This window comes from Phaenicophaeus curvirostris, chromosome 14 (genome assembly GCF_032191515.1).
Source record: "Phaenicophaeus curvirostris isolate KB17595 chromosome 14, BPBGC_Pcur_1.0, whole genome shotgun sequence".
Taxonomy (NCBI): Eukaryota; Metazoa; Chordata; class Aves; order Cuculiformes; family Cuculidae; genus Phaenicophaeus; species Phaenicophaeus curvirostris.
Window position 1 is genome coordinate 14,037,418 of NC_091405.1, and position 26,778 is coordinate 14,064,195.

The 26,778-nt window shown below is 40.2% G+C and overlaps 1 protein-coding gene across 2 annotated transcripts in view; it reads left to right on the forward strand.

The window, feature by feature from the left end:
• NKD1 (NKD inhibitor of WNT signaling pathway 1) overlaps positions 1-26,778 on the forward strand; it is a 101,555-nt gene that overhangs the window by 51,413 nt on the left and 23,364 nt on the right. For both annotated transcript variants that reach the window (XM_069868256.1, XM_069868255.1), the window contains exon 4: positions 12,480-12,537. In XM_069868256.1, coding sequence (XP_069724357.1) covers positions 12,480-12,537 — 58 coding nt within the window. The remainder of the gene's footprint in view (positions 1-12,479; positions 12,538-26,778) is intronic.

Genomic DNA, 26,778 nt, shown 5'->3' on the forward strand with positions numbered 1-26,778 from the left:
CCTCTCCCATTTTATGTGAAGTCTGATGCCAAGTCCAGCTTTTGTCAGATATGTGACTATGTCTGAAGTCACATATAACATGGTGCCTGGAGATGGATCTCTGGCATTCAGGGTTGATCTTGGAGTACCTGTGCACTAGTGAAACCTGGATCAAAAGGTCCAGTTTGGTTGCCAAAGACCTGTGTGCTCCTCTTTCTCTGGGCTTCATCATGGCAAGAAGCAAATAACAGAGCTGTTCCAGATAGCAATGCTTAATGGGGTGTTCTCTACTGCAAGCACCTGCAAGTGGCAGGAAATAAATCCCTGCGTACCTTATGGAGTGCATCCTTCTGGGTCAGGGACCCCTTCAGGGTCCTCCACTGGGAGGCACAGGCAATAGTCTCTGATGGAGTATACTGCAGAAGAGTAACAGGTAACAGTAATACTTGTTAATGGAGATGGTGGAACAAGGGGAAAAAAGTCATTGCAAGAGGTCCTACACATATTAGATGCTATAGTGCTTCAGAAACCCAGGCTTGGGATTTCTCACTGCAGGATATATTATTCTGTTTCAGGCTAAGGAACTGCATATATATTCTGTGAGATTGGACTATATTTTTCTATCAGTATTTCTTCAGAAGGAGCTTAATGTTTGGCAAAATTAATAATTTTGTTCTTAATGTTTCGATTCTTCCTTGTAGTGTAACAAACAAATGTACACACTTTGAAACACACACACACACAATCAGAAACTCAAACATTTTCCCTGAAGTAGTGAAAACTAGCCATAAAATCCTTCCAAGGTCTTCGGATGTCTCTAGGCATTGTTCTGCCTGCTTCATGAGACAAAACCATACTAATGACACAACATTCAGAGTTTTTCATGTCCACCGTGTCAGAGTTGCATCAAAATGAGGATCATCATGGCAGACTGGAGTAATTTCTTTTTAATTTTTTTTCTTTCTTTTCTTCTATCTGTAGCACAGTTCCCATGTGTATTGGCAGAATCCTGGTTGAGGAAGATACACACATCTGAAAGATTTCTGTCTAGACCTTTATTGTTCAGGACACAACTGAAAATACATCAATTGTATCTTCGACAGTTGAAAAACAAAAGAGTTTGGAAAAAATTTAAAGAATATAAATTGCTTTTAATTTGTCTGCTTGACATTGGAAAGGAATTAGGAGTTTCTGAGAGCAGTCAATACTGCCCCTATTGCTGAGACCATTGAAGGAGATACACTTTAAAGGTTTTATGCTCTGGCTTGTCTGTAAGTTAGGTTTTTTTTCTTTGACAAAAGTGACTTAGCTTATTGAATGCAAATTTTAAATGTGTAGAAACAGCAAAAAGTGTCCAGCAAGGTTCCTAAAAAGCTGGCTCTATCAGTGCCTCTGTATGTAGTTGATGTTTGGAGTATAGAAACAGAAACATGGTATGAAGTCAAGAGTATTGCTGCAGGTGCAGATTTCAAAGTCTTTATTTGGGCAAAACATCACCAGCTTTAGGAAGAACATAAGATTGTAGTTCATTTTTTTTAACGTAAAGCGTCAGTTGTGGCATCGCTGCTGTTGTGCTTCATCTTATGCTGGGGAAACACCAGCTGTTGCTGCCAGCAGCCACTATAAGTGATAGTTACTAAATTTTTGTTGAGTTTTTTGGTTTTTGGTGGTTTTTTTTCCTCCTTCTAATTATAATTTGCTGTAATTTCCTAAAGGACAAATTATTTTGCTGTCACAAAATACTCACAAGAGGGCTTAGCGGAAACCAAACCCGAGCCATCACATTTACTTTATATGGTGTATTTCAGGATTCTTTTTTCCCCCCTCACTCTATTCTGGTATATGTGAGACAGGAGCATGTAATTAGCCCACACTGAAACATGCTATTTGATGTTGTAAAAACACTGGCAAAACACACGATGTACTCTGAAAGCAGTTCCTGGCCCAAGTGCTGCATCCTGGTAGCTCAGAACCTGCCATTTGAATGAGACTGGAGAGTTGCCACAGTGCAGCCGCCACAAACACGCGGCACTAGTGGTTCTGGTTGGGCTTCACAGCCTTTCCACACACTATCCTTTTAGTCTGAATGTGTTGGGGTGTTTTGAGGAAACATAGAACCCAGATCTTAGAGGTGCACTATTTGGAGAGTTTAGTAAGATTTTGAATTTAGAATTTAAAATCTTCTGATTCTATGCATTTAGCCCTAAGGGCTCAGTAATGTTTTCTACTTTTGTGTTGTCCCCTGTCTTCTCCTGACATATTCCATCTTGACCCTGTTCCACCACTGTGGAAATTTCCGAGTCCACAGACTCGATTTGAGTTACCGGAGCAGTCCTTCTGTCAACTTTCCTGCTGAAGGTTCCTGCCACCCTGAAATGTGGTGGGTTACCTCAGTAATATGGTATTTTGCTTAGAAAGCCACAAGGTTTGAGGATACCTTTCTTTATTTTTCCCCAGAGTCAATGATCTGTCTCCAAAGAGTAAGGTATGGAAAGATAATAGGAAATCATTTTTACAAGGAACCACGTTTTATCCTGAACAAATGTGACAGAAGATTTTAGTTCTGGTTTTCCTCAGGTGTTTACCAGTGTGCTTGGGGGATAGCTATCCTGGAAAGAAGGTGGGCATGGGAGTAGCAGCAGTTGAACTGGGGAGACTGTTCAGCTGCTACAACGAGAATTTTTATGCAGATGAGAGTGGATGAAAAGTGTGATGCTTGGAAATAAGCAGCAAGGAAAAACTAATAATTCTGTATGTTGTTCTACAGTACTATGGTTTGTATCTGAACCATTCAGAAAAAGAGACCATGCATTGTTGCTGCTGCAGAAGCAGGGCTGACTGTTTTTGTTTCTCCTCTTCCATTAAACTCCTGGAAAAAAACCAAGCAGAATGCACCTGTTTGTCTAAAATCATTAAAGCTCTTTATATATTAATTGTGAGATGAGAGATGCCCACAATTGTGTAGTGGGATAGACTCCCCCTGTGCTGCCTCCCCTCCCCATTTTCTTTCATTGTTACTTGTTTTGTGTGAAATCTGCAGTTCACTGGTCGGGACTTTATAGGGACTTTGCTGCAATAACTGCAGTGATGCATTTTTCGCATTTTGTCTATGAAGGGGATAAGGAATTTCACATTGTTGTTATATTTCCATTTCTTTTGATTTGATATCCATCCTGATGGAGGGCAGAGCACCACCAGGAGAGGTGCTGCCAGGTGTGGCTTCCTACTGCCTTCTAATTCTGTGATCACAGAATACCCGATTCTGCAGTCCTTGCACAGACAAGTCTCCCACTGATTTCAATGGGAAATGTGCCTGCAACAGGGATAAAAGAGCGGGCCCCAAGTTGTGTGCAATGATGCAATCTGATCCTCCTGCTGTGGAAATTGATGTAATCGCATTCTCACCATCCCCCCTTTTCTCAGCCCTGCTCCCCACCAGCCCCTGGTGACTCCTGGGGTGCTTCTCCCTGAAGGGAGAGGATGCAGCTGGTGCTGAAGCAGCAAGGGAGGGGAGGAGACCTGCTAGAGAAATTTATGAAAGATTCCATCCTGTATGTAACCCTAGAGAAGGGCTGAGAACGAGGACCTGCCTGCACTGTTAAATTCAATCACCTGCTTTTGCTACATAAGCAAATATTTCTTCTCTCGAATTGTGACATTCGTGACGTCCTCCTGCTTATGTTGTAAGGCTGAATTGAAGTGCTCCACGAATTGAGCAATCTCTCCGCTGCTTGCATTCATTCTGTGCAGAGGGACAGGGGTAGTTTTTTTTTTTAAGGGCTCTCTGGGCTGTTATTGTTGACAGTCTCTGCTTTTCAGCCGTGCTTTTGTGCCCTGGCACAGTGCAGGTTGCTTGGGAATATCGAACCTCGAGAATGCTGCACTTTGTTGCTGAGCGAGCCTGCCGACCTCTCTGATGCTTCCCTCTGCTTTGCCATTTATATGGGTTTTGGTTTTATTTGTTTCATTTGGGAATTGTAGGCTCAGCTGAATTTGTTCTGTGTTTTGCGGAAGAAAGAGCTCGTTAAAGAATTCCCTGATGACTTTGAAGTGAACTATTTATTTTCTCTCAAGGCTTATTCAGTGTAGCCATTTGCCCTCTCTCCTCTGTTTTTTCACCCCAGTGTTTCCTGAGCTACAAGCATTCTTGGAATATATTAGTTGTAATGAGTTATGTGGGCATCAAAAGTTTTCTTTGAAACTATATGGCATCAACATCTGTTAGCTCTTAGAGAACAGAGCCGCAGACAAAGGGGCTGCTGGGGGGAGGGAGGAAAAAGATATTAAATTCTGGAGTATGAAGTCTCTGTCTCAAAGGCTTGGGGGGAGGGGAAGGAGAAATCTGCTGAACTCTGTGGCTTTGATGTGGGCCTCTGGCCCTGCCATTCCATTTTTGGGAATGTGCGTGGCAGCCGGACCCGCACGGCGCCCCCGCGCTCCCTCCTGCAGCCCGCCCGGATCCCTGCTACAGTGACATTTTCAAGGAAAATGCTGTGTGTGCTCAGTTCTCAGCTGCTGAGATGGGCAGTTGAAATTAGATAACTCTTAAAAAAAAAAAAAAAGAAATCCAAAATTTAGAAGTGAACTTTTTATTTGCTTGTAATCCTCTTGACCCTGTGGGTCAACATGCAATTGTTCATTTAAATCAGGTTTTAAAAGGGTACGTGTCTGTGTTTTTTTATTGCCTGCAATTAAAAAACATGTGTCTGTTTCTATGCACGCAGCATCAATCAGGATCCAAGCATGATCACTGATGCTGTACTACTTACAGGAATGTGTGGAGACAGGTTCTGCTTTTTCTTTTATCTTTTTCTGTGGAGCTTCACAGTATTGGTCCCACATGCCAGGGAGCAGAGGAGAAGGGTAAAAGAAACCTCTATGTCTGTATTTTCCTCTTGTTGACTCTTTTTTTAGCCATAATGCTGGTGGCATTGTGCTTCTCTGTGACTTCCCGGCCCATTAAAACCCTGACCAGTTATGAAATGATTAGTTGACATACCTGGGCTTTGGGGACAAAGAAGTGGTTTGAAAAGGAATGTGAACCATCTGTTTTGCCAGCACCTCTTGTTGACAGATTTATGGCTCAACATTAGCATATGTGTCCAGGGTCACACACCTGTGCTTCCTAACAAGGTAATATTATTGAGCAGGGTATGTTTTCATCTTGTGGATTCAGAGCTCTTTGTGAAGGTGGGCATCAAGAATTCCAATTTACAGTTGAAAAATGAAGGCACAAAGAGATTTAAGTGACTCACGCTACACCACACAGTGAGTCTGTGGTGGAGCAGTTATTGAATCCAGGTTTCCTCCAGCTGCACAAATATACGTCATCCATTAGCAGGAAAAGACATAGAGCTATAAACATAATAGAGGAGCACTGATTATCATTCTAGGGGAGCTAGCCCTTGTGCTGTATGAAAACCTGAGCCACATAGGAAGACACAGGCTGTTATCCCAGGAGGGGTTCAGAATGCAGTATATTAAAACTGTAGTGGTCACTGAAGTTGGTGGAAAGCGTATCCTTGATTTCAATGGTCACATCTTAAATGAGCAAGTTATTCTGTAGTCAGGCTCTGTAGCATTTTTCTGCATGCTCATTTCCCAGCATATGCCTGGGTAAAATCACTTCAGTCTGTTTGTTAAAAGAGTTTCTTGGTGACCAAATCTATCATGAAAGGAAGTTGAACAGAAAATCAGATTTATTGTGTAGCTATGCTCATCTGACTGCTGTGGTGAAGAATTCCCAAATAAGTAATGTGGAGGAGTTACTCAGCTTCTCTAGGCTGGAAAGTAGATGAAATTTGTCTTCTTTCATTCGTGTCCTTAGACTTGTTCATCAGTATAATCTAGGTTGAAGGTAAGATCCTGGGGGACACGGGACAATTGAGTTTGCAATCAGCAAAGAGATCAGAGAATAGCTAGAAGAACAAAGTAAGGTAAATAGCTGAATCTGTAGAGTGAGTTCATTTATCCTTCTGAAGTAGCTTCAAAGTGAATTTAAATATAGCAAAAAGCAGTCATTTCTTGTTTCAGCCCAACTTAATCTCAAAGCCAAGGTGGCCAACAGCATTCTGGCTTCTATCAGAAATGGTGTGGCCAGCAAGAGTAGGGAAGTGATTGTCTCTCTGTACTCGGGGCTGGTGAGGCCATACCTCAGATCCTGCGTTCAGTTTTGGGCCCCTCACTATAGGAGAGACATTGAGCTGCTGGAGTGTGTCCAGAGAAGGGCAACAAAGCTGGTGAAAGGTCTGCGGCATGTATGAGGAGTGGCTGGCAGGACTGGGGTTGTTCAGTCTGGAGGAGTCTGAAAGGAGACCTTGTCACTCTCTAGAACTACTTGAAAGGAGGTTCTGGTGAGGTGGGTGTTGGTCTCTTCTCCCAAGTGACTAGTGATAGGATGAGAGAAAATTACCTCAAGTTGCATCTGTGGAGGTTTAGATTGGATATTATGAAAAATTTCTTTACTGAAAGAGTGGTGAAGCATTGGAACAGGCTGCTCAGCGAAGGGATGAAGTCACTGTCCCTGGAGGTGTTCAAAAAATGTGTAGATGTGGCACTTCAGGACATGGTTTAGTAGGCATGGTAATGTTGGACTGACAGTTAGACTTGCTTATCTTAGAGGTCTTTTCCAACCTTGATGATTCTGTGATTAAGGTGGTTTGTTTGGCTGGTTTGGGGGTTTCTTTTGATCTTCATGGTATTTTGCCAGCAGCTGGAATTGTTGTACGATCACCTTCTGTGAGATGAGACTGCAGGGGCTCCAATTCTGTCAAATTAGTGGATATAGATGCAGTGATTTCAGACACTATTACCAGATGTATTATTGTGGCTAAGAGTTACAGCTCCTAGAGGAGAGGCAGCCAAGCTGAATGCATTTGTGCGCTTTGTTATCATAGTTTCTGAGCTGGTATATTATTGTGAACTTTGCACTAAGGTACCAAACGATGAATTTCAGTATCTGTTGTGCATCACCCATTGTGTTCTGCTATCACTGTTAGGAAGAACATACCTTAGGCCATAGGGGCCATTATGGCAGACAAAGGCAATAAAATCATAAACCTCAGAAGCTAAACCCATCCAAGATCATCTATCAGAGATCTCAGAGGAGAAATCTGTTTTCTTAACAACTCTACCTACTGTGATTATATTATGAAGAAATTTTATCTGAGAAACTTCCATGCATGATGGAGGAAGAAATACCTGTCTGTAATGGATCACAGAGCACCAGGCTCTTATTTCAGAAAAAGAAAACATTGTAGAAGTTGAGCTTGCTGCTTTGACTTAGCGAAATGCATTATTGCAGTTGTAATGTATATTTTGATGTTGGTCTAAAAATTAAAGTCACCTTGACTACTTCATGAGCAGCTTCACACATTATTTACAGAAAGTTGAATCCTGGTGAGTTATCTTTATTATTAAATTGTCTGGAATGGCAAACTCAAAAAGAAAAAGTTAAACCTCATGATTGCAGCAGGAAAGGTAGATATACTGTTAGAGAAACAGTATTAAGCTTAAACCAAGACCTAAATGTGTACTGGTCTATAGTGGTTTTTATATGGTATATGCTTTAATTCAATTTTTATTATCTTTATTGTAGTGGGTCTCGGAATATATACTTTATCTGTGTATGGCCCTAGGTATATAGGTTACTTATGAACAGGGAAAGAAAGGAAGCTCTTGTTCTAAATAAGACACAATAATACAGAAGCATGTGGCTTATTTGAAAAGGCTTACAAGGGGGATCTTCAAGAGTTCTTGAAAGAGAATATTAAAATGAAGGCCTTACTTCTGAATGTGGAGAAAGCCAAGTATGTGCCTAAAGCACATTCGTATCTTTTGCCTGTAAGTGGTGATAACACAAAATTGTGTTCCAAAAAGTCCACTTTTATGTATATTTGACTGCATCGGTTTGTAAACATGGAAGCTGCTAACCTAGCAAGATGTCATCTCCAAGTACATCTGACTACAAGCAGTGTAAGTTTTTATTATTTTAGTTTTGAGTTTTAAGCCTGCTGCAAAGCTGTACTTGTGAAGAATGATGATCACCTCAGATATCTGGATATCTACTTTCACCTGCTTTATCCTAAAATAACTGATACCATTTTTTGAGGTGTGAATACATTTCCTAGTAGTGAGGGCTAGGCTTCAATTAAGCATAGTTACACATGACAGTGTTTCTAGTCCATGGGAAATTCCAGATACTCAAAGGAGAACTAGGTTGCTCCCATCGATTGTTTTTCTAAAAAGTCTTTTACCTCCTTCTCTTCAAGTCTGGGCAAGTTTAAAAAAACAAAAACAAAAACCCCAAGCAAAACATTAATAATGACTGCTCTGGGGACTGGATGGGTTTCCCTGAAGGGTCCTCAAGAGATTAAGTTTTCAAAATCTGCTGAGGACCCTATATGAGCTACATGAAAATAAAATTCATGTTGGAATCTAGTTTCCTGGAAGCGAGACTGAAGCATTCAGAATAGCTACTCAGCAGCTGACAGAGCCTTCAGTCATTTGGGTGAATGGCCAAAGGGCATCCTCATTCTCTTGAACCTCTGTTTCTTGGGATTGTTTTTTGTCTACATCAAGAATAGAAATTTTGTATAGTTGACGCGGCATTCTTGTTGGCACCTACTTTAAAACCATTGTAAAATCTACTCCGTGAGATGTTAGAGTTACCCCATATCTTATCCCTTGCAGTCCTCTTATGAAACACATATCTTCAACTTTGCTCTTTTCACAAGTTATGGAACTTTATTGCATCAATATGAGAATAAAGGCAGACCCCCCTCCATGTTTCAGTAAGATGGTTAAATATAGGGAGGAAAATTTTCTTAGTTGACGATTTGTCATTTCGTGTGTGCTGTACTAGGGGAAAGTGGTGGATATGATACATTCATAAGAATTCCACTAAAACAGGACATGTGTGCATATTTTCTGCCAAAAATGTAGAAAATTTAGCATCTTAAGGCCAAATCAAAGGATTTTAATGAAGTGTTTGAAGGAGGAGAGGTAAAGCAACTTGTTTTTACTTGACAAGAGAAATACCGTTTAGAAAAATGTTAATTAACACAGTATTGACTGTGATGTAATACAGGGAGTAGTGGGATCCAAACTTTAAAAATCTGCTTGTTATCACGATAACCTATCTGAATCAAAGGCTATCCTTTGATATATCTAATACATCCATGAATGTAGCTGTTTTTACTTACACCAAAAGCAAAACTGTATTTAACATCATGTTAGTCCATATGTGGCTTACTATAATACACACTCTGCATTCTGTAGCTTTGGCTTTTGTGTGTTGGGTGTCATGGAGAGCAGCGTGAAAAGATCAGCTTACCCAGGGCCCCAACCAACCTGGCCTTGAACACCTCCAGGGACGGGACAGCAACAACTTCCCTTGGGAACCTGTTCCAGTGTCTCACTACACTCATGATGAAGAAATTCTTCCTAATGTCTAGTCTAAATCTGCCCATCTCCAGTTTATAGCCGTTGCCCCTAGTCCTATCACCACAAGCCTTTATGAGTAGTTGCTCTCCAGCTTTCTTGTAGGCTCCTTTCAGGTACTGGAAGGTCACTGTAAGATCTCCTTTGAGCCTTCTCCAGGCTGAACAAGCCCAACTCTCTCAGCCTGTCCTCATACAGGAGGTGCTCCAGCCCTTGGATCATCTTTGTAGCCTGCTCTGGGCCTGTTCCAACAGCTCCATGTCCTTCTTACGTTGAGGATCCCAGAACTGGACACAATACTCCAGATGAGGTCTCAAAAGAGAGGTGTCACAAGAGATGAGGTCTCACCTTTTTCTCCAGTGACTTGTATTAGTAAGAAAACTGCACAGGGTGGCTAGGGCTGAGGTTGAGGTTAAAAAAATAAAATTCCCAGTGAGTTAGAATTCATTGGGAGTCTGTGATTGCACGGAGAAGGTGGGAAGCGAGTGATGATTGCCTGACTTGTAACCAGCTGAACAGAAGCCCTGGGGTGTGGGAGCTTTTAAAGATTGTTTTTCTTCCTCGTGTATGTATATACTCAGCAGCATTTCTGAGGGAGTTGCACCAATTAACTCTTCTCTCCACCCCCACCTTCTTAAATCTGAGCTGAGCAAAGCAGCAGCACCTATCAGAATGGGATATATGGGGGACAAGGTCCTTTCTACCCAGGCCAGGCAGCCAGCTGTTCAGAGTTTTGAAGCAGATGTTTGAGTCTGAATCTCAGTCATTCTCCATGATTTATGTTGATAGCTAACTTATTTATCTGGGGAACTCTCAGTGAGGTAGACACACTTAGTCTAGATGGGTGCCTGTTTAGCAACCTATAGAAATGGCATGCTGGAATAATCCTTCTATGTAAACGTTTCTTTTCTTTATTCTTTCAAGTGCTCAGTGACCTCATTTATATAGCATTTCACAGGGTACATCTGGTTTTGGTTGTATCATGACTCAGTGTTCCAGTTTGAAAATGCAGTGTTGTGATTTAAAACATCATGTCAGGAAAGTGATCTACAACTACCTATGACCTAAATGTTGTTGCTTGTGTTCTCCCAGGCTCTGCTTCTGCTGTGGGCTGGGCTCCTGCAGCTCTGTGGGGCTTGGGGGGGGCCCATGGTGCAGAGCCCAACCGAATGACAGAGCCACTGCTGGTCTTGTCGTCCCTTTGAGCCTGCGTTTCCTTTGGGCTTGAACACGTTCTCACCACTGTCAAATATTCCTACCTGACTACAGCATTCAGTTCCCACTAGAATTTCTTGAGCTGCAAGTTGTGTCCTACACACTTATCCTTTTCTTTTGCTCTAGTCTATTTTCTGAAGTTGCCTAGCTGGTGATAGCAGCACTATTTTATTCACCTTAAGGCAGTTTGTACAGGTTACTGGGATAATAATCCATTATGCATCATGAGCTGCAATCAGAATTGTTTTCTCTGATGCTTGGTGCTTCTGTACTTTTCTGTTCAGTGTGAATGCACATGCACTGTCCAGAATCCTTTTCTCAAGCAGGTGCATTCTGGTAATTGTCCAGGTTGTGATGTCTGGCTCTGTGGTGCTAAAATTATTCTAGTAACTCTTGCAGTTTTTTTGACAGAAGATTTAATGATAATAAGGTGAATGAAACAATTTCTTTTTTTCTTCCTTTTTTTTTTTTTTTTTTTTGTCCTGTAAAATCTTAGGCTTGCTCACACCTTTTGCAGATACGCATCTGTCCATCAAAGGTATTAGGTGTCATAAACTTAACACATACAGAGGAACACATTTGAATAGGAGCTGAGGAATTGTGCTTAAATGTGCCACTAAAAGGTTCAAATGATACTCTCATCAGTTGCAGGATGATTTGTCAATTTATGTGCTATTTAAAAGTTACATTATGGTTCAACATCATAAAAACGCTTTTCTAGAATTTGGTAATTTATAATAATTTGGTTTAAGGCGGAAACACTTAATGGAAATTTGCTTGCATTAAGTTACTACATTAACTTAAATAACTAGGAGCTAGAGAAGGAGTGAAACTAGACTAGAATATAAAACATATTTACTTAAGATTCATGTAGTGATTAAAAGTGAAAAAATACGGAAGCTAACTTAATGAAAATTAATGCTTCACTGCTGTTTTACACTTCTGTCTTCTGCTGTTTTTCATTGAGGTACTTGATGGTGCATTTTACATCAACAAATGTATACTCATTTTTAGGTGAGAGACCAGACTATAATGTAAGGTCAGTGAGATTGTGGTGATGTTAGAGCCTTTGGAATGAATGGGAGAGGGGAAAATATGAGGATAGCTGTCATTGCTTATGGTTTAGGTGGTGTGTGAGGGAATGGAGCTGAAAGGGTTTGCTGTTAAGAGAGTAAGAATGCTTTTCAGGATCTTTGTAAGTGGGATTAGCTCCAAATTCCACTGATACCCTTTATTACTACTTCAGCATCATTAGAGGAATATTTTTGGGGGTCTGAGATAAGATCATCTGCATATGTGTGGCATCTGCTTCTGTATTGTTGTAGATGTACTGGGGCTGATAAAATTTCATTAATTTTGGGACTGAAGGATCAGGCAGCTCTTCAGAGTCTGGTGTCTGTTTTTCTTAGGTGACCTCTGCCATATGAAAGTTTTCTGTTTGTTAGTGGAACCAAGTGATAACATTCCTCTGTGGGTAGTGAAGGGCTTATCATTTATCATTTTTCATTTGGAGGTTTTTTAATCTTGCTTGATTGACAGAACATTGAAATCCTAAATAGTAATCTACTTTGTAAAAGGCGCTGACTATGAATGCTTCTTTTTTGTCTTGTGTACAATCTATTCATCTCCATTAAATTTTTGTCCTAAAGTATGTCCAGAGCATTATAAAATAACACCAAATGCATTGACTACCATTGATAAAGTGAATTCTTGCCTAGAAAACAATTTCTGTGCTCTTGTTAGTGTTTTAAATTAATCCTGGTAACAATAAATACATATTCTTAACACCTAAACACTTTGCAGATAATATATATCATTAATTTGTTTTTATTTTTTTTAAACAGGATTTGTCTGGGGAAGGCTACAGAGACAGTATTGGTGATGAACACTTTCATCTAGAAGGTATTTAAAGATCAACATTCCTTGGTTAATGTTAAGGGTTATTGGAGTATGTCAGTGAACAAGACAATGTGAGAATGCATGTATGAGAGTGCGGTTCTTGATATAATGTTGTGTTGGAAAACCGTTAAGCTGGGAATAGGGTATTATTTCTGTATCTCCTACCACTGTCCGATGAGTATCAAAAAAAGTCACCCAGTTGTATTGTGGGGACCAAGTGTTTTAATTCAAGGTCTCACAATATTTTGGCATTGGTAGCAGTAGTGAACATCACTGTCCCCAGCAGAGATGGTATTGCCATCACTGAAAATGGTAGCACTGAGTTTTCTGATGCACTGCAGACTCTACTGCACTAACCAAACCAGACATAGAAATTCCTGCATTAATTTCTCTGTAAAGGCCTGAGACCCTCAATACATTTCTCTTGCATATGAGTGGAATCAATATGGCCTCAGATAACTACTTCTTTCCAAGACTTATCTCACCTCTTCCTTTGTGATCAGACCTCTCTGTCCTGGGAAGATAGGATCGTTGTGGTGGGAAGGGCCTCTGGGGATCTTGAGTATGGATGCTGTATTACGTGCGCCAGAGAACACACCTGAAGAACCTTGAACTCTTGGGCAAGTGGGGGTTGATGAGCAGGAGAGATTAATTTGAGGGTGGTGTTGCTCCTTTTTTTAAAAAAAGCGCAGAAATGAGACTTCAGAAGCTCTCTGAAAAACTCGAATATGACAAGTTGTTGCATGGGCTGTGTGCTACGTTTATATTATAGGCTAGTGGAAATAATATGCTCAGTTTATTTAGAGCAGTGAACCATGTTAAGCTCCACTTGGAAATTTCTGTCCTTTTATAGTCCAGTCGTTTGGTTTTGGTTGTAGAGAAGTCTGGTTAAACAGAACTTGAAAGATTTTCTATGTTAAGAACGTCTGTCTTCAGTTCCTTATCTGTGAAATGTGTTATTATTCTGGTTTTTGGATCTATGCATCTATCATGTCTGTATTTTGCAAAGAATGTTCCCTTGTATGCACCTGTAACATAGGAGCTCAACTTCAGCTGGTGCTTGTAGGTGTTAAACACAAAAGCAAGGTGTACTTGACGTGATGGAGTAATCGTTTGTTTAAAGTGTTTCCGTATTTAATTTCACCACAGTTTTCCTTTCTGCTTATAGTAGAACATAATCCAATAAACGGTGGCTTTTTTATTTTCAGAATTATAGGATATATATACGCAGGATATTAAATGTCAATGAGGTGAATAATTCTATTTTTGTCTTATTCTACCTTTCTTTGCCTCTAATTATTTCTTACTTTGTTGTGTAGCATTGTCTTGCATAGCAAACATAATATCAAATATATAAAATTTCCAAACCAGTCAGCAGCAGGATTGTTTTTATTAGTGTAAAACCTTTTAGGCTACCATAATTTCAGCCTTTCAGCAGTTTTACTTTATTAATTCTGATGCGCCTCATTTTTTATGAAATAGCTGAGTTATGAAGACAAGATTTAGATAGCAGCAGGTGGTCCTTTCTTTGCGTGCTGCCACTGGAGAAGAGCTGTTCTGTAATATCTTTCCAGTTGGGAGGCAGGTAGCTGTTCCCACCCAGTGCTCAGGCAAATGCATGCAGATTGAAAAGATTTGATCCTTATCCCTTCAGTTTTCAGATCTCCAGACTATACTTCCCATGCTGGAGACAGTGTTAGACACATCTGTCTTGAATGGGATATTGAAAATCTTCTTGTAATTAATAGATGCTAGTAGAAGCGTTGTGTTAAAGCAAGATGCTTCCACACTTTTCATATAACTTCATACTTTTAACTGGCATATTATTTTTGGATTATCGTAATTATACTAGCACAAAATTGTGATAGTAAGTAGCATAAAGTGAAGCTGAAATGTGATTTGAGACCTTTGTCTCAAATTCAGCACAGGCTGAATTCTGTGTGGCTTAGGTACAAGATGACCACTGGGATAGCCTTTTTTCTGCATAGAAGTGTTTGTGTGGAAATGTATTTAATAGTCCAGAAAGTATTAATCTTTCCATCTGAAATAGTTGTTCTGCCTTTATTTTGTTACCTTACATTCTTTATGTATGTCCTTGTGTAGTACGTGTTGCATGGTTATAAATTCAAATGTCATAAGATACTATCAACATCACTGATAACTAGTTTCAGAGACAGGGAGCTGTAACTCACTGGTGTGTGGTTTGGTGGTTGGACTAAGCTCACAGAAAACATGAATGACAAAACAAAGACGTCAGTCCAGGTCCAAGGAGCAGGCTAATCAATGAGCTATATTCTAACTTCATAAATACACAGTAGGGTTGGGAAAAAAATGAAAAGAAAACATTTCTCAGATTTGCAAAAACACACAGCAGGTGCCACAGTATTCTGTGTTAGGGGAAAGTTATAGCTTTCACACTCAGAGACTTTATTGGAGAATAAATCTCAGTTCTTTAGAAGACTCGCTCTGAAAAGACAAAGTGGCAGTAAGAGAAATAATTTAATTCCTATTTTGTTTTAAACAGCCAAGTTCATTACCTTTTTTTCCCCCTTCCTGATATTTCCCCCCCACCCTCCCCTTAGCTGTCTGAGCAGTACAGATAAAAAGAACTCTGTTTGTTGGATTTAACTTCTGTGTTGTTATGTAAAGCTTGATCAAATCCTTTCGTCTTAACAGACTTAACTGGCCAACAGCAAAGGGTTTGGGATTCTGGGATTAAGATTGTATTTGGTAAGAGGACTGTTGCATTAGTGCTTTCTTTTGAACTATAGAAAGAACAAAGTAAACATCAAAAGCATTAAGCCATGAGAGCGGATTGTTGACTCAATGTTGCTGCATGACAAGAGGTTAGAACTCAATAGTGGTGACTGTTTACTGAGTGCTGTGCAGAAAGAAACAGTTTGACCAGTATCGTCTATTGTATCCAGCACCTGCCTTTTGTTTTTGCTGTTGAGCAAATCACTAAATGGAAATTTTGGGGTTTTCTCTTATGTGGTCAGTCATTTCCTTAGATAAGAGACACCAACGGAAACCTCAGTCTCTTCTTATATTACTCCTACTGTTTTCCCTTCTTTCTATTTCATTAATGTTGGACAGTTGAGCATGCTGGATATAGGTTCTGTGGTGCATTCATTTGTCACTTCCATTCCAAGTTTGACAGTGCTTTCCCACTGCATTTCAGAGATTTCCTCTTGCCAAACCTAGAGTGCTTGTACAATCTACAAACTTCTCGTGCTTGAAGTTTCTTGTCCAGCAGTTTCTGCACAGGAAGCATTTGCTTTATCCCTCTTCGTGTCTAGGATTAAAAGAGCTTGCATTTTCTCTTCCTTGTCCCTAGATAGAATAGTAGGTTGCTGGAACTGAATAGCTGGAGGTGGCTGTAGAAGAAGTCACAAAACTAATGCAGACATTGGCAGGTATTTTTCACTTCATTTCAGTGGAGAAGCTAAAATGGCAGGCAGGAATTAAGTTGTAGCATCAAACAGAAAGTCACTCTTCCATCATGGAGATATGCAGGTGGCTCAGAAAGATATCTGCTAGTAGTGTGTTCAATAACGACATCCAAATTCTCTCTCTGCTTTTCAAGGCATGGGTAGGCTTTTTAATGAATCATTCAAGAGACTTTCTCTTGTTTTCCAGAACTTTTATGACCTCCTTTCCCAGGACCTTCTGCTAAATTTTCACAGCTAAAGCCTGTAGACCAGGAGAGCTTTCTTATCTTGACCACTTCATGTCTTTACGACACAAACTGGGTTTCCTCCGTCTTATCACTCGAACATTTAGAAGCTTTTCCAAGCAGCCTGCTTTCTCCCTGCTTGTGACATCTGAACCAGAAGCACGAAAATCTTTCTGACACAGACTGATGGTAGAAAAGAGGCAATTTTGTACTTGTCTTAATACAAGCTCTTTAGAGCCCAGTAGGGTATAGCTATCAGTTTACTTCAGCTGCCTTTTGATGTTCAATGTGAAGTCTCGAAGCTCAGAAGTTACCTAACCAGTCACCCCAATTAGTTATGTGATAATCTGATTTCTTATGTCACTGTTCTGAGAAGTATGACTTAAGTGTTTCTACCAACCAGAAAACTTGCATCTCTGTGAGGTCAGTCTAGTCCTGTACCTGTAAGAGGAGCTGTATCTTGTGCTGATAGCAATCTGTTCTGTTTCATTTGTCAGCTGAGGGTAATATCTTAATTACTATTTTCTGAACAGAAGACTGGAGAAGATCCAGGCCTTCCTGGTGCCTTATCTGAACATGATATCCAAAGTCCTGCTGGAAGTAGTGACAGAGCCTGACCTGAATCAACAAACCCGTATTTTAATGTGTTTCCCAAACCAGATGCATCCAAATCCCTAGATGTAATATGTTTCCTCATCTGGTACCAGAAAGGACAAAACTATTCAGGTCATCTTCTTTCCGATAAATAACAGAGAGCTCTCCAGCAGAGTTCAAAGCACATGTTGTTGCTGAAAAAAAAAAAGAAGTCTATCACATTTGTAAAAAAACTACTAGTACTGGTGTACTTATGGAAAGGATATAGATTGCATCTCGCATGCAGGCAAAGTTGCTTTATCTCGGCACTGATGTTATTACCTACCTAATGCTATTTATGCAGGCTCTGATGCTTGCAGAAAATGAAGGTCTCTTCTCTGTTGTGTTCTTAAACAAAATACCTATTCCATCTCTGACACTGCAAACAGAGTGCTAATAATTCTACCTTAAAAGTGCTCTTGTGGTCAGCCTTCTGGGATGTTATATGGGAACTCTGCATTTTAATGACTTGTTGCTAATCCTACACACTTACCATAGATTTGCTCTGTGCATGAGTGTATGCTGTGTGATCACCTCAGACTGGCGTTCACTGGCTGTATTTTTTTTGGCTGTCAAGAGGTTTCTGCTAAACCCTTTCCTTCTACTCAATATGACATGAAACAACTCTGAAAACGTTATCTTCAGCTTAGGATGACCCACTGGCATCATCCAGCATTGTCTGACAAACAGCTATCCCCTGTCTAGGCTGGAATCTGATAAGCTGGTTACTTTGAATTGGAAAGAGTACCGAGGAACATGGGGGGTGGAGGCAGGAATTAAAAAAGGAGCCGTGGAGAGTGCCAAGAGAAAACTGCTTAGTTTGGCAGTTAGAATAAAAGTCACTAAAGAACATGAGACTGGTAGGATTAGCAGAAGTTTTCCTGTGGTCATACACACAGATCCAGGAAATTATAAGAAGCAGGTAGGCTGTTTGCCATGAGTGGGAGGAAAATCTTATGGCATAAGTCACTTTAAAAAAAAATTTAGAAATATAGAAATGTACAAGTGTTTCTTAATATTAGCTGTTCCAGTTGAGAGCAGTTGGTATTTGGATCAGAAGCTTTTACTTCTAGAGCTGGTGTTTCAATTGCAGCCAGGTCAGTAGTGATGAAAGACTGTTGCCATCCGATGTTTGTCCATGCCCTGTGTGTAATGAGTTAGTGATCTCCAGGTATTTCCAAATGGACCTTTACAGTGTCTAACAGCTCCCACCCATGTTGGCAAGCAGAGCACAGAAAGGCAGTGAAAAGTGGGCTGTTATGTCACCTCGAAGGGTGAGCTTTCCTCCTCAGACTGAGCCGCTGTTGTGAGGAAAGTATGTGCTCTGCTGCCTGTACCATGCTTGTTCCCTGCACATAGTGTCGCTCTCTTTAGCTGACTATCCACCAGCTCCTACTGGTGCTGACTCAGTTTTTGATAGATGATGTGTTTTGGCTGTGATTTGAGAGTTTTGTTCTGGGTTATTAATGCTCTACATTACACTGGGAAGAACATACCTGCTGTAAGTAACAGTCTCACGTTGATCTTTGTATTCACATCATTCCACACTACTGGCAAGTTATTATTCCTGAACACAAGCAAGTTGCGTGTTTGGGTCAGGGATATGATAGCAAAGCTGAGAACAGAGCTTGGGATTTCCTGTATCCATATCTGTTCCTTGCAAAGTGACAGAGAGAAGGTTTCAAAGTATTGTACACGAGACAACCTTCTAGACTTACGCATGGTCTCTATTCTTTATGGTGGCTGAAGAAAGCCAAATGTTAATTCAGTTGTGTGTAAAATATAAAAACCACCTAAGTAGAAAACCGAGCTAGTGAGCAAGCACCTGAAAAAGGCAGAGTTGATCCTTATTAACATCTTAAACATGGAAAGCTTTAATATTATATGCATGCTAGGTATTTATAAAAAAATATTTGGTTTTCATACTTTTTCCTTCTACCTAAGACTGGCAGCTTTTCCTTCTTTCACAGAGAAGCTAGTGCTCTTTCTGAGTGGTCATTAAAAAAAAGAATCAATTAACATTAAGAATATTAATTTATTCTCAGCTCTGGAGTAGTCTTGTACTAGTTTGCTAGGTGGCAAAAGTCACCTGTGGATCTAACTGTTGAAAACCTGTAAAAAGCAAGTCTCTCAAGCTGCTACTCTTGTAGCATGTAAGAGGCAGTTGGGGTGCGTATGGGAAGCAGGGCAGTCAGAGGGCAAAAGTACGTAGCTTAAGGAGATCTCATGAAAGGCAGCAGAGCTTTTGCATTTACCTTCCACATCCTGAAGGTAACCAAAGCATCACGGCGGAGCTTAGGCAGCAGACTGTGGCACCCAACTGGTTGCTCACCTCAGCGAGAGAAGCCCAAGGGAAGCTACTGTGCAGGGTGAGAAATGGGTACCGTGTCAATAAGACTCCTGCTCTGTGCATGAGATTCAAAAGGGCTGGGTCTCAGTAATTAAGACTTACCAAATCAATCTTTATGGTGTTTCCCTTGGCCTGTCAATGTGATTTGGAGAAGGAAGGAGCTGTAGTGTGTGTAGGCGGAACTGGGAGAGCTGCTCATCTAGCGTCGGCTGGGTAACAATCACACGGAGTGTAAAGGAATACAGGCTGGTGCACGGCTCTGCCCTGGCTACCCACTGCGTGTATACGCCTCTCAAACCCTGAACACTGCCCGCAGTGGCTGGGTCACGGCTACCCACATCAGTCTGCATGTCCTGCTCGCCTGCCTCTGCGGTGATGACTAATCTGGGAGGCAAGGTCTACCATCAGATAGACGCCTAACTGTTGGTGTTTGTGTGAAACACAGCTCATCTGGTGTGTATGGTACAGAGATAAAGCTCCATTACTGTGCATGTGCAGCAGTATTAAAATGTACTTGAACTTTGCCCCAGGACATCCACCACCAAGAACAAAGAATGAAAAATGGGAACAAGTCAGGAGTTTGAAAACAAGTTCTCTGGAAACATGATGAATACCAGTGGTTTCATTTATTCTAGTCGAAGAACAAAGGTCCTTTTCTACTTTTAATTTCCCAGCAATGATTATTACCAGTTATTTTTCTTGTAGCTTTGACCACAGTTCGCAGAGGTTTTATTAAACATGTTTTTGAAAAGTGACTCAAAATGCCATTCTTCTCTGACTCTCTTGTGACTCTCTTTTTTTTTTTTTTTCATCCATGTGAAACTAGAGCATATTTCCAGGCAAAGATAATATTCCTATGCTGGTGTTCATGGAGTTAGTCCAGTTTTGTGCTCTTGTAACTGAAAGGAGTTTTGGCCCTGGCTATTTCAGAAGACAGTATATTTGTTTCAAATTCCTTGCCTTCACATGAAACGTTATTTCATTTTCAGAAACCTTGAATACTGTATGTAACAGGCAGCGTGTCCTGCTGCAACTTCTGAATATTTGTTAAGTTTCCAGTTTTCTTGGTTTTGACTTGACCTTGTCAGAGCCAGGCAACTGAGTTTCAGAGTTCCACCTTTGTGTGGCTTTTGGTAACTTTCTGTAGTAGGCTTTTGGTAACTTTCTGTAGTAGGCTTTTGCTTAGGTCCCATGTTCCTGTAAGGTCCTTCTTTCCTCCCGGTAGGGGTTTCATATCCCAGAGAGCCTCATGTGAGGATGCAGTTTATGACATGCTTAAATAATTCTTGCCTTTCTACCATGCACTCAGAAGTAGAAACCATCAAGCTGGGACTGAATTTAGGAGCCATCGTTTTCTATAGGTGGCTGGATAGATATAAAACTAGAGAGATGTCTGAACCTTTGGGCTGGATAGTTTAGACACAACAACCTGTCATCCTGCTGAATCTTACAAATACACAAGCATGTACATGCAGACTTCATAGAGGCAATTTCAGTGAAAAGCATATTGCTTTTGCCAGTTGCTGTTCCAAATTCAAAGTATGTATCAGTCAGGGTGCTTTTGTCTGCTTCAACTCCACTTCTGCTGCAGTAGCTACAGAAACCCAAAGTTTTACCTCACCAGGCAGAACAAGTGCCCTTTGTTACCTAGACAGATTACAGCTTTTTCTAAAGTCTGCTCTTCATAAAAGCCCAGCTTGAACAGTGGAAATTCTGACTTGCCTCAGATACTGAGGAGACTTTTATAGTTTCAAGTAGCTCCAGGGTTGTATTTTAAAAGTTGAATTTCATCACATGTTTCAGGTTTGGTGGAAAAAAAAAAAAAGGCATGATATTTTTAGCTTAAAAAAGTCCCCCCCACACCTTTTTTTCATAACAGATGTTTCATCTCAATCATATCCAAACCTCAAAGCACAAGTAGCAGTCAACCTTATTCTCCTGTGGAGAAAAAGATAAAATGTCATTTGTTTGGAAGAGTGTTTTTTTTGTAACCGCAACTAGTTTGTGAGTAAAAGCAAATAATAAATGCAGCACTATGGGGTTGTAGAAATGAACCTGAAGCAACATTTCTGCTCTTGAAAGAGCTTGGAGTCCAGCTGCTCTTGTTAGATGGAAAGTCCCAACCCCCAGCCTACCAAAGAAATAAAAATACCAGTAATCAGGTTTTTCTTGCTTTATAAATCTGATCCAACAATCTAGGTCCTTTCACCGGTAAAATATGTCACACAAAGTGCTGAACTTTGCACCAAAAAGGATTTAAAACTGTAAAGGAAACAAAAAGAGAGGAAAGGCATGGCAGTTTTAAAACAAAATATCCAGAAGCAGAAGAGCTGCTACCCGAGGAATTTTCACAGGGTCCTGGAGGAGCAGGGAGCTTTGCTGTGCCTTGCAGCCAGGGCTGCACACGGGGCTCAGCACTGGCAGGGAGTGCCCAGGAGAGCCAAGGCAGCCCAGAACTCTGTGCTCAAAAGATTTATTTAGGAGGGAGTTATATTCCCTCATAAGGATTTGGGAGCATAAAGATAAAGTGTGGTGCTGCAAACCCCATTTTTTTTGCTGCCCCGATTTCAAGGTGCTACATTTGAATGAAAATCCACAATGGCACTGTCTAGGAGGATATTGCAGGGTTTTCCATTAATGAGGAAGCTGTCTCTTGAGTTACGAAACACACGAGCTCTCTAGAGCAACTGAAAGGGCTGGTTCCTTCTGTAAGTATGCTTCAAATCGTGCTCCAAATGATCTCCTTTTCTGCATTGTGAGCAGTATATAGCACAGTGGGCTTCCATCTCTGGTTATGGTCTTTAGGGTGTACTAGAATTATTAACTATGGTGGGCAGTTGCCTGTGTTTGCTCTGTGGGCATAATTTCTGGTGATGAGATCCTGTGTGGTTTGTAGCCTTTAAATAAGGTGATAGTGTCAAGCTTTGATGAATTTTATTTCTCTGCATGTTTTGCAGCATGTGATGTATCAGCTTAGCACCGTTCCTCCCCCATGAGAAGGGAAAGAGACCTATATTGGGGCATGCACATGTATATGCTGGTCTGTTAGGCACTATATTACTTTTCAGTTGTGTTGTGGCTCACTTTCTGTTCTCCACACCTCTCGGACTAAGATGTAGTGCTCTGAGGGTGCTAACACCGAGCCTGCTACTGAATGTTAACTATGAGTGAGTTGTCAGATATGCAACGGATTTATCACAGCCAAAATAACGTTACAATACAGGTCAATACAGGTCCACAACATTGCTCTCTCTAAAAAGCTAGCCTTGTGAGGGTCAGAGTGACATTATTCCTCCTGGGAAGCAATTCTGATTAAATGAATCTTACAGTTCAGATGCCTTTAAAGGCCCTGTTATCATAGCAGAGGTAGTGGTAACACGATTTTCCCATTAAACATCTAAGTTAGATGGGAGCGAGTTGATATCAAAGCCTACATTATTAATAACATTACCTACTCAGCCTTCATTTGAATAAAGGGTTATGTAGTGGCTGGTTTTTTCTTCTTTTTCTTCCCTTGTGAATCTCAGGGGAAAATCATCCAAAGAGGCAAAGAAAATGTAAGGCAGAAAATCCTATGTGAACATGCATATCTGCAACTTACACTGAGAAGGGATTTTAAAAAAGCAAAATTGTTACCAGTTGCTATCCAAAACCGGTGTATGGCCATCTTCAGAGAAAAGAGCTTTTTCTTCTTTTGCTTTAACTTACAAATGATCAGTTGGTGTCCCCATCTGTCACTGTTCAGCAACAGAATTCCACACTCATTCAGAGCTCCAGGGACACATAATGCTGTTAGAAAGTGGTAAGTGGTCCATATGACAGTGACAGTTTTCACTTAAGAAGTACTTACTGGTGTTAAATGATACAGATACTTATAGCAGATTGCATTCTGTTCTTGTGGCTTTTGATATGCCCACTGATCAAACACAGATCTTGCTGCTACAGGTATCATTCTGAACTCTTTATTCTGAGCAAGGCTTGTGGAGGTTCTCCGCCCCTGTCCTCAGTCCCCCACTTTTTTTTTTTTTTTTTTTTTAAGATGGGGAGGGCGAAATGATCTTCTTTGATCTCAAATGAGAAGGGAAAAAAAAAACACTGTTCTGTTCAGGCTTTTGGCTAGCACAACAAACAGTGTTTAAAATTTAACTTTGCTTAATTAATTAGTAATTCTGTTTAGTGCTGTCTGATCTTCATCCAAAAGGTATTTTGAAGCTTGAGAACTGAACATCAAAGTGTATTGGGTGAAGATGGTCAAGTAAGGCATTTAATCTGGCAGTTGCTGTTTATGAAATACAGCCAGTTTGGGAACTAATTGGGAAAGGGAATCGTAATCTGGCAAAATTTAACAAACTCCCTCCCTTTAGCAAACTCACTCCAGAGAGAGTGTGAGAAATCTAGGTTTAGTATTTAAGCATGTATGAGTTACACCCTAGCTAGCAAAGAGAGAACATATTGTCCTTTGTATCTGCATCTTTGGTACAAGTCTTTATTTTTTTTTTTTTGGTAAGGAGATAGTAAAATATTTCTCCCTGACCCAACAGCCAAAAAGAAAAAAAGGCTTGGAAATACTTACTTGTCAGTTTATTGGGGTTGGCGAAAGGAACTGAAGCCTTAAAGGAGGTAGTGTTGCACAGACCTCTGAGTTTGACTACTTTTTATTTAGGAGAGAAAATGTTGCCTGAAGATTTGAGTGAATTTCGGTTCAGCAATTCTGCAGCATCCTAGTCGCAACTTGTGAGTTAGAATCATTATCTGATGCCTGAATGATTAAAACACATTTTGGTTGTCTGGTTTTGGGGGGTTTTTTTTGCAATCCATCACATGGTCTTGAGTCACTTTCCCTCTGCTGTGCACCCCGGGTCAGGTGTGGGCAGCGTAGGTCTTAGGACATTGTGAATCTTTTTTTTTTCCCTCTCTGTTATGACTATCAACAAGAAACAGTAAAACAGAAGAAAATGGCTTCTTTCCATATTTTCAGCTTGAAATACCCATCCCAGACAGACAATTAATTTCCCCACAGTGGGTTTCAGAGAAGGCAGCTTGGTCTTTGTTGTTTTGAAAGGTGTGTCTAATTCATCAGCTTCAGCTTTCAGCCAGAGAAAGTTGAGCACACGCTTTTGGCACTGACCCAGGACGAGCCTGTTTTTCTATGTGCTTATTCTGGTGGCTGTGGAACAGGAATGTTACTCCCTTCCTGGTCCTATTCTGCCTATGTTCATTTGCTCCTGGAGAAGGGGACCTTTGCTGAAGTAATCTCCATCAGAGATGTATTTCAATCAAGTCTGTGAATAAAACCAAATTATGTGTTTGATGGGGGTAATATTTCTTAATCCATGGCCTCCAGGAGAATTTAAAACTGAAATCTGGATGTGAATGTAATTGTTAATTAAAGAATAATTTCTCAATTTGGACTTTCAAACATAGTTGTTATTGCACTGGTTGTTGCCATGCAGTCAGTGAAGAACATTAGCCATGTCTGAAAAACCATATTTGCAATGAAAAAATGTTAACAGAAGCAGATAATTTAGACATTGGAGACTTCAGGAGAAACAATATGCTTAATTCTCATTCTGTCCCTTTCGTCCTCATAGTCTCTGACTTCAACTTTCGTGTCTGCTAGGTCTTCGAATTGGAAGTGAAACCTTTACCCTATTGACGTCAATAGGAATTTTTCTGCTGGGCTTGGTTGGACCAGCTCTTTGCTCAATTCCACCGGTCAAATATTGCTACTGAAGTTCTACTTGAGCTGTTAAAGAAGTGCTTGTGACTTCATGTCCTTGCCTTGATACACCTATGTTTTTTAAAATTTCACTTTTATCCTACTCTCCCACAAGTCTCAGGTTGCACTGCATGGCTCGTTGGTTTTCCTCACGTACAGATAATTCTGTCCCTTTGTTTCTGGTAGTAGTTTCAGAGAATTGCTGTGGAATCCAGTCTATCCAACCTGAGGGGAAAATAATAATATTTCGGTTCAAAGGGTTTGGTTTTGTGTATGCCAGATGCTGACTTTCATAGTGGCATTTTTGTAAATTCTGCAATTTTACCTTTACTCTGCTTTCTCTCAAAAATTACACAGTAATGACCCTGATGTTACGGTAATTGTCACTGATAACGTCCAGTTGTAATTTACCTTTGTAGAATTGCATGCCTTCTCCCATAGTTCTACTTTCTGAGTTGAGGTGTCATGATCCATCACAATGTTTTTGGAATGGCAGTCATCACTAAGAAGCTCTGAAGTAGTTTGTCTTTAGCCTGAGTTCTCCTAACTGCTGTGCAAATTTGAACTTGGTAGCCGTAACTTAGATCCCAACATTCATCAGAGTTGCCTTCTTCGTTGTTTCTGGTTACAAGATCCTCTTAATCCATCTGACTAAAATGCTCAGTACAGATGAAAAACAGAGTGAAACTGTTCTTACTTCAAGAAGGAAGATCATTTGTTAAAGAGCATGGTGTTTTGCTTGAATAAGGTTTTGAGAAATCTGAAATGACAAGCCACCTGAATGAGGGTGAAAGTTTAAACAGTAACTTTTCGACCTGACTGCAGCTGTATTTTGTCTCTCTGGATTTTTCCTCCCCTTATTCTGAGATGCAGGATGGAGGTGAGTGAAGAATGATGTGGCTGTCTGTAGATCAGTATTCTGTGCTTATTCAATGCATACAGCACAACAGTTTTACCTCATTTCTGGGATTTGGTGATAACCTTTTCTTTTCTTAGGAATGAATAAACTCCTGAAAAAAAGACTTATTTCTTCAGGGATGAGTCTTAATACCTTTAAACTGGTGTTCATTCTCTTCCTCCCCACCTCAATTTCAAGCAATTGGGTGGTAGTAATTAACAATCTTAGAGAGAAACATCTGCTAGTATGCTTAAGCCAGTCAGTTTGTTTTTCATGAAAGAATGGTATTTCACAATTTTTCCAAGTTAATATTTTTCCTTTATTGTCTTTCCAATTTAAAATATTGTCCAGACGCATTTTTGTAGTGTCTTAAGTTTATAGAAGTAAATACAAGACCATTAATAATGAACAAGAGACGAGAACATCATAAAGAAAGCATATGCAGTATTTCAATTCATGAAACATTTTGTTAGGGAACATTGTTTTTGAGAGCATATGGTTATTCCCATGAGAAGCAATAAATACACTTTTTTTTTCCTCCAGTTGTGGTGTCCTGCAACAAGGGTAGATTTCTCTGTATATTCATCTATATAGAGCGTCCTCTTTGTCAGGACTTGTTATCTGAGTGGGGAGGTAAGTAAGTATTTTTGCACAGATGACATATTGTACATGGACCTATGTCTGATAGCCTAGACTTTGAAACACAAGTCTATTAATTCTCCACACTCCTTTGAGATAGCAATCTTGTCTGATCTAGTTTAATATCATTGGCAGAGCTGAAAGGAAGTTCACATTGTGAATATATCTGAACCTTGGCCTGCTACTCAATGGTAGATCTATGTTTACAGACTGCCAGTTTTAACTGTCCCAAGCAGACATTCTCATTTTATTTATAAGTAGGTTCAGCATGTGTTTTTATCCTTTGTGAAACTGAGCACATGTCAATAGTCAAAACTAAGTATAGAAAC